The following is a 14,274-nucleotide window of genomic DNA, read 5'->3' on the forward strand; positions in this document are numbered from 1 at the left end:
TTTTTTTAAAAACAAAACAATATAAAAAAGTTAAAAATCCCAACCTGTCTTTTTAATGAATATTTAATTAACTCATTAAAGCTATAATTTGAGTTATGAACTTTATTGGTTTTATTCAAGTTTTTAATTTTATTATATAATAAAAAAATATAAAAATTAATTTATTATCAAGAAAACCAAGATTGAATAAAAACCCTTTAATGATAGGAGTATAAAAAAAATATATATCCAAGAAAAAAAGCCCAGTCACCCTCAGCTTGTTCATAGAAGCCAGGAATGCGAACCTGAAAGTCGTCTCTGTTTGATTTAAAAAAAATAACAGCCACTGGCTTCTTTGCTACTGAATTCTCGATCGAAGAAGCAAAATTAAGAAAAAAAATCGAATCCAAAACAGGAGTTAGTTGAATTTGTTTTGACAAAGAGAGAAAAGGATAGTTAAACACAAAACAAGGAGAGAGTTTTTCAATGGGGAACTTTTGACGAAAAAAAAAAGATATTTCGGCGAGATTGATATTTTGATGTAAATTGCTGGGTCACAAATTGATTATGAATATTAAGTTTTGTTTGGTAACGCGGTATTCAATTCTCCGTGTATTTATAAAATATTATTTTGATGTATGTTTAAAATTATAGTTATAATTGTTTTTTAAAATATTTTTTATTAAAAAAATATGTCAATAATTTTTTTTTATTTTTAAAAAATTATTTTTAAGATTAACATATTAAAATAATTTAAAAACATCAAAATATATTAATTCAAAAAAAAATTAAATTTTCTTAAAAATACTTTTTGAAATGCAGCGCTAAACACGCTGCCACATTAAAATAACCGTGAATCCTCTCATTTTGACATTTTTATCCCGAGACTTTTTTCATTTAATCTTTTTTTTATATATATATCTAATCCCGTTAGATAAAGTTTTAAATTATTGTAGAAACACAAAATTAAAAATAGAAGGATCATAATAAACTAGTTTTATGGGGGCTAGCTTGGTATAACTAGTCTAGTTTCAGAAGGATTCCAAATTAAACTTGTAAGGTTTTGTTTGGGTTAGAGAAACAAATTATTTTAAAAAAATTAATTTTTAATTTTTTTTTTTTTTTGTATGGTTATGATATTCGGTGAAATTGATACCATGGATGCGTCACTATGGAGGCGTCACCATGGGTCAACCCGCTGTACCCCCAAGGTCTGATAGCTGTATAAAAGAGTGCTATCACCTTACTAAAGAGCATCACAAAACACAAAGACAGACACAGAGACAGACACACAGAGAGAGACTGCATTCAACGTATCAGTATAGCTTCCAGGAAATCTAGAGACCCTGCTTCTCAGGTTAAGGTACTTGGGTTCTTCATACACTAGTTTTTTTTCCTGTTCATACTCCCTTGTTTCATTATTTCTGTTCCAACAACCGAGAACGTTTAAAGCTCCCAAATCATTGAAGGTTTCTTAATTTCAGTGTTACAAAGCTCACATGGTATGCATTAACAATAAACCTTCGATCACCTTTGTAACCTGAAATGGTCAGGGTTTTCGCCTTTCCCCCACTTACTTTGCAAGGGATGAAGTTCGGTTATAGTTTTTTTTTATTACTCCATGTATTCCTATTAAAGTTTGGTTGTAGTTCTTTTTTTCTAGCTCAAAACATCAAGTTCTATAATACTAGGCTGCTAGCTGCTTGTTTGTTTTAGTACCTTCTCCTTCTTCTAGCTAACTCGGGGCACCTACATGATGCTTGAGGAAGAACTCTTGGCTGTACATATATATACAATATCTAGGTTCAGAAACCCCCAATTTCCATGATATATGGAACATTATGCTATACAAACACTGAACCGTGTATTTTACTGAAAATCTAATATGGCTGGTTTGGTTAGTAGAAGAAACCGAGCAAGCAACTAGTTGCTCCAAACGATCCACTGTGATAAAAAGCTTGAGATGTTATGAAAGCCAGACTCCTGATAAATTTGATGTTTTGCATAGTATTGACTTATAGACCGGTGTATAATTTATATATAAAATTCGATGTTTTGAGATGCCATGAAAGTTTTTGCTAGTGAGTATGTATAGAATTATTTTGAGAAGTTAATTTTATTGCTAGTGGTGACTCTTGTTTTATTTGTCATGCGAGCAGAAAACTTCCACAAATGGAAGAAAATGAGTTATCAAACTCTATGAATCATAACGAAAAACCATGCAAAGATATTGCAATTGAAATTCCAAAGGACTTAATTCCAGAGGGCTTGGAGACTACCTTTCGGCGAGAGGAATGTATCTACAAAGCTCCAGCTGCACTTTGCGATTCAAACAGAGCTTGCTACATTCCTCGGGTAATTTCTATAGGTCCTTTTCACCATGGTAATGAAAAACTGATGCCTATGGAAATTCAGAAACAAAGATATCTGAAAGAATTCTGTAAGAGATTGGGAGGGGAAACAAAGGAGCAAGAATCTTTGAAAGTACTTTGGGGGACCATTCAAAGTCTTGAAGATAAAATCAAACGCTGTTATGCAGATAATACCTTTGTTGATTTTCCTAGAGATGATGATAAGTTTGTGAAGATGATTCTGTTCGATGCAGTGTTCATCTTCGAGCTCTTCTTGAAGAATTATGAAGAAGATATGCCCGATCACAAACCATATCAAGATGATTTCATCATAGCCAAACCCTGGCTGAGAGCTGCGATTCAACTGGACTTGATATTGCTTGAAAATCAGCTTCCATTCTTCTTTCTCAAGAAATTATATAGGCTTGCCATCGAGGAAACAAAGCACAATTATCCTTCTTTTCTGGACCTTTCCTGCCACTACTTTAAGAAGTACGGTAAGAACAAAACCAAGCCATATGAAACCAAGCCATATGAAACCGAGCTTTATAAGCCGTTGCATTTCACTGATTTGGTAAGACATTTTCTATCCTTCAAGCACCCGCAGCTATTAGAATCACGAGATGGAAAGCAAGTTAAAAATCTTTATAGCGCAACCATGCTGCACCAAGCAGGAATTAAGTTCAAGGCATTGCCTGATGAATCCTTGCTTGACATAAGAGCCTGGAAGGAAACTGAGAAAACAGTCAAGAAAGGGGAGTTGCATATGCCACCACTTGAAATCGACAACAGCACCGAATGTCTCTTCCGAAACCTCATGGCCTTGGAACAGTGTCATTATCCAAGACAAGAGTTTATCTGCCATTATGTTAAGCTATTGGATTTTCTTGTGGACGTTGAAAAGGATGTGGATTTGCTCATTGAAAATAAGGTTATTGTTAGCAGGCTTGGTGACAGTAAAGCTGTGGCGGAGCTTATTAACAAACTTTGCCTGGAAATAGTAGAAGTTACTTCTGGTTATGATGCTCTCTCCCAACTGCTGAATGATTACTACGAGAGCTCTTGGAACAAAAACAAGGCATACTTGGTTAGTGTGTATTTCCAAAATGTTTGGATTGGTACTGGAACTGTTATTGGATTAATCATCCTAGCCATCACCGTGGCGCGGTTTATCCTATTCTTTTTCCGCTAGTATTCTATGTTTTTGCTATGAAGAAAAGGCTCGAACTCGACATCTCTGTAAAAGAAGAAGACATGGATGCTAGTTGAGCTACAAGCTTCTTGTTGGCTTCCTCTAAATAAATTTGTATCCCTCTATGACTCACTGTGTCGATCCCACTGTTGTGAATGTGGCCGTGCCTGTAGAATTTTAGTTTCCCTTGAAGTTAATAAATCTTGTCATTCCTGTTGTAAGGTAACAGCAACTACTATTGAACTTGAAGGTGTTCATTAGCAAGGATGTCAATGAATTGCGGTTTCCATCATTTCCACATCTTTATCGCCATTGAATAAAACATGTACGTAAAATGTTTGCCAGTCTTTTTCTTCCTTTTCTTCTAGTTGTGTGGACAAAAACAAAATGGTGCTTACCACGCCTGGCCTGAGAAAGATGACAGAACCGGGTAGGATCTGAAGTGGGGCAGCTATACTTTAATGGAGGTGTCAGTTTCGGTGATCAATAAATGAACTCTTATATAAAATATACGACAAATTACAATGCACTTTCACAAGCTCTCGTTCGTTGGTTTCTTGATTGTTTTGTGTTAAAAAAGCAAACAGAACTCTATGGGCTACAATAAAACACTGAACCTGATGTTCAGAAACAGTACCGAGTTCAATGGGCTATCTGATACGTGATATTTCGAAACAAATGATCACGTTACTGCTTACTGAGTTGGATGATCCGAACATCTGTCATCCGTTTCAGTTGAGTTTTGAATTACAAGAGCTGATAAAGTCAAGATATCAAAACTAAGTCAAGATATTTTACTATCTATCGTCCCCAATTTTACAGAATATGCATCCCAAAGGCTCCGGAGAAAGTTCTTGTTCATTACCTTCATGTTTCTTTCCTTGCGTTTTATGACAAGTAGCCAGCTAAAAGTTGGACCACCTCACTTTAAAAAGAGGCCCTACTTCTTCCACCTGCAATGTCTTTTCCCATCTCGAGTCCTTATCTACTTTGGCCATTCTTTTCATGTGTTGCTGTGAAAAACGAATGCATGATTGCAAAAAAATCTTGTGGGGGTAATTAAGATTACAATGTACGGACAACCTATTCATGGGTCCCGGGGTTCCATGGTTTTCTCTATCTGTATTTATTAGGAAGAAAAATGACAGAACCTCGAAAGCCAAAAATTAGAATTTCATCTTCACACGATTGACCGATTGATATTGACTCAAACCAATACGAAGTGATAGGTTTTTTATAGATAATTAGCTTATCATGGAGACAATATACAAAGTTAATTTGGTCATTTCATTAAATTTGAGAAGTCAAGTTGTTTTAAGATGTAAATGGTATTTTTTTAGATTATAGCTAGTAACTATAATTAATTGGAATAAAAAATACCACCAAAAGATAGGGACGTCACACGTTACGTGCCACCTAATCTTACAATTCTCTTTAATTCTTTGAAATGATGGTGCTAATTTTGGTTTTCAAAAACAAATGGATAATCTTGCATAGATATTAGGTGAATAATATTTTTTTTTATAAAAAAATATAAATTAACTGAACTAATATGTTGAATTTATTATAAAAAAACAATTACTAATTTTAAAAAGATCATGGATAAAATATTTTTGTTTTTATTATTTTTGTTGTTGTTATTTATATCAAAAAAATGTAAAAAGTATAAACATATTTCCACGCATCATTTGATTTTTAAAGATAAGCCGATAAGTTAAGCCAGCAAATATAAAAAGAAGAAAAGAAAAACTAATAAACCCTCTAGGTCTGGATTTCTAGCATTCTTTTTCCAATGTTTCTATATATAATACGATCATCTTTTTATTATTGTTATTTTTTTAACATTGAAAAAAGTTTTTAAATTGATTTTTTTATTGTTTTATCCTTTAATATTTAATTGTTCAAGTGTTTAGCTTCTTGATTGAGCTTTTATCTAGATTTTAACATATTACAGATCTAAGAGATTAACCTGGGTTTATTTATTTATTTTTGTCATTTTTTTAACCTCCTTTTCGTTTCATCCCCCATTATTTTTTTTTTTTGTCTTTGTTAAATTTATATTTTTTTAAAATGAATTTTATTTTTAAATTAAATTAAATTTATTTATTTCATCCATCGATATTAAATTAGTTAGGTGTTGAGTCTTTTTGGATGAGGCTGGGTCTAAAATTTAATAAATTACAGATTCGAGAGATTAATCTCAGTTAAAGAGGCTCACTTAGGCTTTTTTCTTTTTCTTTTTAAAGCACTTTTTTATGTTTCATCCTCTAACATTGTTTTGCTTCTTCTTCTTCGTCTTGTTTTTTTTTTTTTTTTTTTCATATAAAAGTTTTTAGTTGTTTTGAAAATAACACGAGCTATCTTGAGTTTTTATTTTTTTGCCCTTGTTGAATTTAAATGTTTTTTTTTTTAAAATTGTTTTTGAATCAAATCAAATTAATTGATTAAATATAAATATAAAATGCTCGTTTCATAGTATTTTATTTTTTAATTAAATGAAAAATAATTTATTTCATTATTCGATATTAAATTGGTCAGGAGTTGAGTTTTTTTGAAATAAGCTCGGGTCTATAATTTAATGGATTGTGAGTTTAAAATATTAACCCGGTTTTAAAAGACTCACTTGAGCTCTCTTTTTTTAAGCCTTTTCTTTCATCATCCAACATTGTTTTGCTTCTTTTCTTTTTTACTTTCTATAAAATTTTTTAGTCGGTTTGAAAATAACACGGGTTATCTTGAGTTATTTTTGGACTTTGTTGAATTAATTTTATTAAAATTTTTTAATTAATTAAATATAAATATAAAATACCCATTTCATAATATTTTATTTTATTTACTTTTTAGGTTGATATTGCTGTGATAGTGCATGCACTCCTTTCAATTACCTACATCATTTTTTTTTTTTTACTTTTTTGAAAAAACTAATGTCATAAGAATATTTTTTTATGTTAAAAAAAAATAACGCAACTTACAACGTAGCTCGTGGCTTGTAGCTAGTTGACTCTGCTTAAAAGTGGAGATGCCTTACGTGAAGATGCTGGCGCCCTAATATTTATTTCTTATTATCAAAAAGTTGTACTATACAGTATATACTATATATATACTAGCATGAGCTATATTTTCCTTTGATATTTTAAAGCAGATTCCCTACCTACCTGTGATGTTTTGTATTAAAGGGATAGGAAAAGCCTAGAAACCCCTTGAAGGCTTAGATGTCGGAATAAATTAAATGAGGGGTATAGTAGTAATTGGATAAATAGTTGATAAATATAAATAGAAGTAAAAAAAAAAAAAAAAAAGAAATCTGATTTTGAGAGGAAGAGAATCGGCAGAAGTGAGAAGAGAAAGAAGAAGAAGAGAAAAGAAGGGAAAATAAGGGGAAAAGGAAGAGATTTGGAGGAAATAAGTGAAAAATGTAAGATTTAGGTTGTTTAATGTGTATAATATGTTAATTAAGCTTTAATTTCAGTTTTGATGAATGTTAGGGTTTTGAGAATTTGTGTTTTGGGTTTAAATTGATGAATTAAATTGAATGATGGAGGTTGATTGTTGTGTTTAATTGATGATTTAGTTGATTATGAAGATTTTGATGATTTTGAGTTAGAGTTTTGTTTAAATGGTGAAATTTTTGTTAGAAATTTTGGAGATAACAGTGGGGTTTCTGTTAGAATTCTGGGTTTGAGGTTGAAGATGACGAAAATTCAATTTGGTCCCTCAATTTCCGAAAATTACAGTTTAGTCCCCGAACTTTGAAAAATTACAAATTGGTCCCTGGAGCATATTCCGAGATTCTGAACAGAATAACATATAAATTATGGGTAGAATTACTGTATAGATAAGATAATTTAACACTTTCAATTTGGTCCTCCAATTTAACAAAAAATACAATTTGACCCTAAAAATTTGGTAAAATTCCAGAATGGTCCCTGAAGCATAATGATACATCCTGGACAGAATTGAGGATTAATTGAGGTCATAATTTCAGTATATTCATGGATTTATGACAAATTTCAGTTTGGTCCTCCATTTGACAAAAGTTACAATTTGGCCTTAAAAATATGGAAAAATTTCAGATTAGTCCCTAGCTGTAATCCTAGATTTTTCAGATTATTTTGATGAATAATTAAGGGTTATTTAGTGAATTATTACCAATTTTATTAGTTGTTTTTATTATGGGTTAGATTTCGGGAAAACCGTTAGATTTTGGGTTTTTAAGAAAATTGACTAGTTAGTTCAAAAACATATAAGATTACAGAATACACACTTAGTTAAGTGTATTAAATAGGTTATATGTTCTTTCGAGTCATTCTTGAATATGTCTCCTTTGTATTCAGATAATCCTGATATTCTACCGGCGGGACGTCAGTAGGATTTTCTTCAGTGTCTGCTTTTGGCTTCTGTTTGCTTTTAAGTCAGGTGAGTGGATAATTTTCTATATGCATGAGAAATATTATAAATATTTGATTTGTTAATATGAATTGAATCATGCTTCTTGATAATATATATATTGATTATTATCCATGATATGATAAAGCATGATCAATTATTGAATCTGAATTCTTGATATGAACCAGTATATATTTTGGAATTGAATTCTGAATTGATAGCTCCTCATTTGATTGATGTCATGAGTTGAGCTTTGAGATATGAATATGTTTGTTTGATTGTGATTATGAACCTATGGTATGTCAGTCAGAATACCCATGCTAACAGGGTAGTGTTAGTCTTTGTGCACATTGTATCTGAACCCTAGTTGGTCGGGGGAGTCACCAACCTGTGTGGACTGATCATCCCACAGTACGGAGCCTCATGCTCATTGCATTTTGATTTTCTGACGAGTTCTACCATATGATATTCTTGTTATGACCTATTTGATAAACCTTCGTATAAGAACTAAAGCCATACTTGTATATATATTTCTCATTGCTATATTACCTCGTGTGTGTATATTGAACGTTATCTACTCACTGAGTTGTTGAACTCACCCTCTCATTATTATTCTTTTCAGGCTTATAGCTTGATAGCGGGTTACTTTTGTTGAACCTTCCGAACCTGCTTTTTGGTTGTAATTTGTATCTTCCTTTTTATGTTTAGTGCTCCAACGCTATGAAATTATATTAACTCTTGTATTAGATAATCGAATTATGTTATGAAGTTAATTTATTGTTAATGCTGTGTTAAACTCTGATTGAGTTGTTCAGAAGATTGTATGTAAGTTTGGGTTCGCATAGGTTTGGAACCTTGGAGGGGAACCTTGCCTATGTGCCGGTCATGGATCCGGGATTCGGGTCGTGACACTACCTAAGCATAATACATGGTAGGTCACATATCTTTATTTTTACCCCCACATTAATTATAAACTATATTCTCCGATGATATTTTAAAGCAGAATATTCAGCTCACATATCTATATGTGTACCCTACATTAAATATTCATAACAGCCACGAAAATGTTATTGAAACAATTTTATTTTAAAAAGGAACATTTACATATGTTACCAACATTATTTACAACCACTTGCATTAAGAAAACAAAATATAAATATGATGAAATAAAACAAAAATGGTGAATATATGAAATGTGAAAATGAGAGAAGAAAAAACCTACTCTTTAAAAAGAAACCAGGATTGGTGATTGTGTTTGGGAGCCTCAACACAAATATGACTAGATGATAGTTTGGGGCAAGACTTATATTTTGAATAATTAATTAATTTTGGTAATGTAATCTATTTTCTCTAACCAATATGGTTGTTTATTAGTGTTTGGTAAGCTAAGATGGTTGGTGGCTGAAACTTGTAAAAAGTCATCTGTGATGAATTTAGGAATCTCTAATGCGTAAGTAATTATTTTTTTGAGAAAAACAATGATATTTTTTAGAGAGACTTAGAAAATAAATATACCGTTGAAAATGAAGATTCAAAACCTTTTTCTTTTGAAGGATTTATAATATATTTATAGCCCGTGAACCATGTTATTTTACTTTTTCTTAGAGAGGAGAGGCTGGAAAGTCATCTTTATTTGATAACATTGGAGATGAATAAAAGTTAGATAATGAAACTAATTATAAAAAAATAAAACTAAAATTAGATAATGAAATAAATAGAAAAAATAAAAAAACTTTCCTAAAGCATAAAGAGCTTGAATCAATAGTGAAAAATAAAAAAAACAACTTGGATCAATTAGCAGCTAACAAAGAAAATTAACCCTGTAAGATTAAGATTGTTATATTAATATTTTAATATAAAAAATAATTTTTTTAAAAAAAAGACTAAGAGGGCAGTTGCTCCTTCTTGCTCCATGTGGATAATCAAACATTTGGTAAATAAAAACAAATTATGTGAAAATATTTTTATTGAAGTGTCTTGCACATGGGCCAACTGTAACAGAGAGAAAAAAAAGGTGGCATAAAATAGAAATTGTTTTGGAACGTAATAAAATATTGACACCGACAATCAATTAAAGATGCTCTTAATTAATTAATTAATTTTTACATTAGTGAAATAAATTATGAGAGTAGTGGAGAGGTGATTACTCCTCCTCCTATATATATAACATGCACATGAGACACAAGTTACAGAGAATGGAAGTGTGAGAGAGGCTGCCATTTTTCAGCTAAAGCAGTAGATATTACGTCCAGGATCAGAGGAAGCTCTGCTGTTTGATCTCCATTTGTAAAATATTATTACTGTTTTTCACAGGCCAGGTACTCGGTTTCTCTGTGTTTTTTTTTTCCCTTTCATTATTTTTATTCAGCGTATAATTTCTTTTTATTTCAATAAAGCTAGTTTTTAAATTACTGCATGATGTAAGTTGTTAATTAACTCTTTAATTAAATAAATTACCATGAGCAACCTGACCACACCCTCGTGTGAATATCGGGTTTAATGATTAATTAAGAGGTATACTCCTTTCTTTGCTAATTGTTGAGTTTAAAGTAGGTTTAGTTTGTAAGGGAATAAAGAAGAAAATAATTTTTATCTCATATTAAAAATAATTTTTTAAAAATGATTTTAATGTGAATTTTTATTATATAGTAAATTAAGTGAAAATTATAGTGGGTAAGCTTTTTTAGTATGCTTTCTAATACTATTATATAAATATTAATAATATAAATTAGAAGATACTTGACACTTGAAGTTTAAATTTGTAGTGAGATTAATTCTTTAATGTATTATTTTTTAATTAATTTTGATATTTATAAATATTTAAATAAAATTAAATAATAATTATTCAGTTTAATTCAAAATATAATTGTATTATTAATAGTTATATAATTTCATTAAAATATTTTTGTGAAATAGATTCTATTGTTAGTACGTAACTGTTGTTTATTTATGTTCCTGGACAGCAAAATTTGATAGATGGGAGAGATTCGTTCACCATACTTTTCTATTGATCAAGAACACCTCGAAGATAATGCTCAAATTCGTTCACCATATTTTTCAAGTGGTGGAGACTACCTTGGAGTTCACGCTGAAATTCGTTCGCCATATTTTTCATTTGATACTCAAGATTGCCATGGAGATAATGCCGGAGTTCATTCCTCGTATTTTTCAGCTGCAGACTACCATGGAGAAGATGCTGAAATTCCTTCCGGAACATTCTTTCACCAAGATAATATTGTTGAGAATCCATACAATGCAGAAAATTTTGTTGAGCAGTATATTGTTCAAAACACGTACAACGCAGAAAAGCTCATTCAACAGGCAAAAGTTGAAGAACTGTACTCGGATCTTGAAGTTGGAGCTGTACATAAAATCGGGAAAAATCTAAATGATGGGAATTATTGTATCTACAGAGTTCCTGGTGCGCTTCGCAAACCAAATAAAGCCATCTATACTCCTCAAGAAGTTTCTATAGGTCCTATTCACCATGACAAGAAGAATTTGCAGCCCATGAATACGCAAAAGCGGAGATATTTGAAAGAATTCTGTAACCGGGTGGTAGGGGAAACAAGGGTGCAACATGTGAAGTTCCTGGAGAAAATTTGGGACACCATTGAAAACGAAGAGGAGAACATCCGCCAATGTTATGAAGATGGTTCTCATGAAGTTGCAGAAAGTGATCGGTTTGTGAAAATGGTGTTGTTGGATGCTGTTTTCATCTTGGAGTACTTGTTGAGGAATAAAGATTTTAAAAAATATGAAGATGATTCCTTATTGCGTAGAAACGGGTTAAGGTTTCGGATTCGAAGAGACTTGTTGCTGCTCGAGAATCAGTTGCCATTCTTCATTCTTGAGAAATTATATGGCCATCTTCTTCAAGACGGCGAAGGAAATTATACTTCTTTTCGAGATCTTGCCTACGAGTACTTAAATAGGTACAATGCGAGTGCATACAAGCCGAGCGACAAGGAGATATTACATTTCACCGATTTGGTCAGATCATCATTATCCGTCAACCATCCAGATCCGAGGAGTGACGAACCGATTGGAAAATTTTATAGCGCAACCAAGCTGCATGAGGCAGCGATTAATTTTAAGGAACTTCGAAATGAATGCTTACTTGACGTAAAATTTTCTTCTACAAAAGGTGAGTTACGCATACCACGTCTTCAGATAGACCACCACACTGAACTTCTCTTCGGAAATCTCATTGCCTTGGAGCGGTGTCATTATAAAGGAGACGAGTACATCTGCCATTACGTTAAGCTACTTGATACTCTTGTTGCCAAACCCAAAGATGTGGCTCTCCTCATTAAAAATAACATCATTGACACAGACAGAGATGGTGCTTCAGTGAAGATTCTGATTGACAAGCTTTCGGCAGAAACTTCTGAGGAATATTCTATTTATTATAACCTCTACAAGCAGCTGGATCAACACTACCAGGACTCCTGGTTGAAAAATAGCGCATACTTTAGAGAGGTATATTTTGGAAACCTTTGGAGAAGTACAGCAACTCTTAGTGCAACTGTCTTGCTCCTCTTCACTCTTGTACAGACAATTTGTGCAGTCCTTTCCTTGCGCTAGTACTCCAAGTGGACCAAGTTAGCCCCAATCCGGTGTCACTTTATTTCTCTCATTGCTGACTTTCGTTGTATTATCTGTGTACTTTCCGTTTCCTCTGCAGTTTTTAATTGTACTTCAACTCATGGGCTTTCTTTGTTTTTAGTATTCATGACTTTGTAATGGATGCTGTCTTCACTATCAAGTTCATCCTGCAGAATTCAACAAATCTCCATCGTAAAGAGTAAAAAATTATCTTAGGAAAGCAAAAATTGATAGTGAAGATTATCTTAGGACTTGATACTACTCGAAAATCAACTACCTTACTTCATTGTTGAGAAACAGTATGACATGAGATATTACCCTACATTTCTTCAGCTTATCTATAACTACCCTGCAGTGGAGGCAAAACCTCATCCAAGGGAAGTAAGACATTTCACTGATTTGGTAAGGTGTTCTATATTGTTGAGAAACAGTATGACAATGATGATGATGACGACGACGACGACGACGACGATGAGATCAATAAGGTAAAAGAAAAATCCAACTGTTTTTAGCAGAATTCAAGGTTGCTTTTCTATGGTTGCACCTGTTCTCTTAATACTAGGCATTCAAATCAACACAAAGATCATGATAACAAGTTAAAAATTCATTAATTTGCTCGCAAAACAATAATGATTGTTTTCAAGAGTATTTTTATTTAAAAATATATAAAAATAATTTTTAATATCAACTGTTAAAATAATATTTTTCCCTCACTTTTTTATTTAGATCATTAAGAATGTCTATTAATTTGAGTTATTTTGAATCTTTATTACAAAGAACATTGTTAATTAAATTCTTTTGTCAAAACAAAAAAATACATTAAAAAAGGGAATGAAGACATTGATCTAAGAAATGCATTTTTTTCCCTTTTAAAAATCCAAAATCTATCTAACTCTTACGGAATATTGATTTTAATTATTAAATGATTAAAGAAAAATTAGTTTTTTAAATTACACCCACAACATGATGCGGGCGGAGAAGCTACTGTAATCTAACCAAGACCAAGTGAATGACTTCTACGTGATAACGGGACGGGATTGACAAAGAAAGGCAAAGTTGTCTGTATCAGTTGTGGGTTACTCTCTCTCTCTCTCTCTCTCTCTCTCTCTCTCTCTTCCTTTGACAGCCTGTTCATTCCAGCAAAGAAACAACAGTGGGTGTAGTGGGGATGGGACTTCGGATTTTTTTTAGAACGATGATAAATATTTATCTGAGCCGCCCTATGGCATAGTCCATTGTAATGAAGAGCCTATTAGCACGTGGGTGGGCCTTCAAGCCAAGACCTAGCTCTTGGACTTAATTTAATTTTTTTATTTTTTAAAGGGTTGGACATCATCACCTGCTAAAGTAAGTAAGATTTCATCTATGAGCATAGATTCTAACCACCATATATAATATATAATGGCTGGAAAATCAGGTTAGTATTTTGTTTTTTTCTGATAAATCCAATTTTTAAGTCTTATGAATCCAAAACACCTCATCAATACTCTTGAAACACCTAAAAACCAATTCATTAATCAAAAACACCCCAAAAAATCCAAAAACTGAAAATCAAATCGATTTTGATTTGACTTCCTCATCTTAGACATGTTTTCAAGCAACATTAAGACTATAAACGACTATTATTAAGCCTCTCTCATTACATGGAGCCTAGAAACACAAGAACACCATTTTTGATGGTTCAAGAATGGTATGAACAATGACCTCTCTCACTGCTATATTCTAGCAATTTTCTTTCTCTCTCTCTCTCATCTCTTT

At 32.1% G+C, this 14,274-nt stretch overlaps 4 protein-coding genes and 1 long non-coding RNA gene across 6 annotated transcripts in view; all 5 read left to right on the forward strand.

The window, feature by feature from the left end:
* Positions 1-14,274, forward strand: part of LOC118040069 (UPF0481 protein At3g47200) — a 53,586-nt gene that overhangs the window by 28,674 nt on the left and 10,638 nt on the right. The window lies entirely within an intron of this gene.
* The window catches only part of LOC118040068 (UPF0481 protein At3g47200), a 32,400-nt gene continuing 19,339 nt past the window's right edge, over positions 1,214-14,274 (forward strand). The window contains exon 1 of the mRNA XM_073404302.1: positions 1,214-1,268. The gene's annotated coding sequence lies outside the window, so the exon portion shown is untranslated. The remainder of the gene's footprint in view (positions 1,269-14,274) is intronic.
* On the forward strand, positions 1,224-3,866 carry LOC118049477 (UPF0481 protein At3g47200). 2 transcript variants are annotated; one of them, XM_073404297.1, is made up of 3 exons: positions 1,262-1,342; positions 1,464-1,527; positions 2,139-3,866. In XM_073404297.1, exon 3 carries the CDS (start codon positions 2,152-2,154, stop codon positions 3,520-3,522), a length of 1,371 nt encoding a protein of 456 aa, XP_073260398.1. In that variant the 5' UTR covers positions 1,262-1,342; positions 1,464-1,527; positions 2,139-2,151; the 3' UTR covers positions 3,523-3,866. The 2 variants fall into 2 exon arrangements, with proteins under 2 accessions (XP_034915373.1, XP_073260398.1); XM_035059482.2 differs by lacking the exon at positions 1,464-1,527 and having other exon boundaries at positions 1,224-1,342.
* On the forward strand, positions 6,821-8,692 carry LOC140954480 (uncharacterized). The gene is made up of 3 exons (XR_012167752.1): positions 6,821-6,937; positions 7,857-7,938; positions 8,531-8,692. It is a non-coding gene; the product is annotated as an uncharacterized lncRNA (long non-coding RNA).
* Positions 10,106-12,681, forward strand: LOC118049453 (UPF0481 protein At3g47200-like). The gene is made up of 2 exons (XM_035059447.2): positions 10,106-10,226; positions 10,872-12,681. Exon 2 carries the CDS (start codon positions 10,885-10,887, stop codon positions 12,493-12,495), a length of 1,611 nt encoding a protein of 536 aa, XP_034915338.2. The 5' UTR covers positions 10,106-10,226; positions 10,872-10,884; the 3' UTR covers positions 12,496-12,681.

This window comes from Populus alba, chromosome 14 (genome assembly GCF_005239225.2).
Source record: "Populus alba chromosome 14, ASM523922v2, whole genome shotgun sequence".
In the NCBI taxonomy this organism is placed as follows: domain Eukaryota; kingdom Viridiplantae; phylum Streptophyta; class Magnoliopsida; order Malpighiales; family Salicaceae; genus Populus; species Populus alba.

What these genes read in the sequence shown, in the direction of transcription:
- LOC118049477 (XM_035059482.2), top strand. Translation starts at nt 2,152, where the DNA reads ATGGAAGAAAATGAGTTATCAAACTCTATGAATCATAACGAAAAACCA.
- LOC118049453 (XM_035059447.2), top strand. Translation starts at nt 10,885, where the DNA reads ATGGGAGAGATTCGTTCACCATACTTTTCTATTGATCAAGAACACCTC.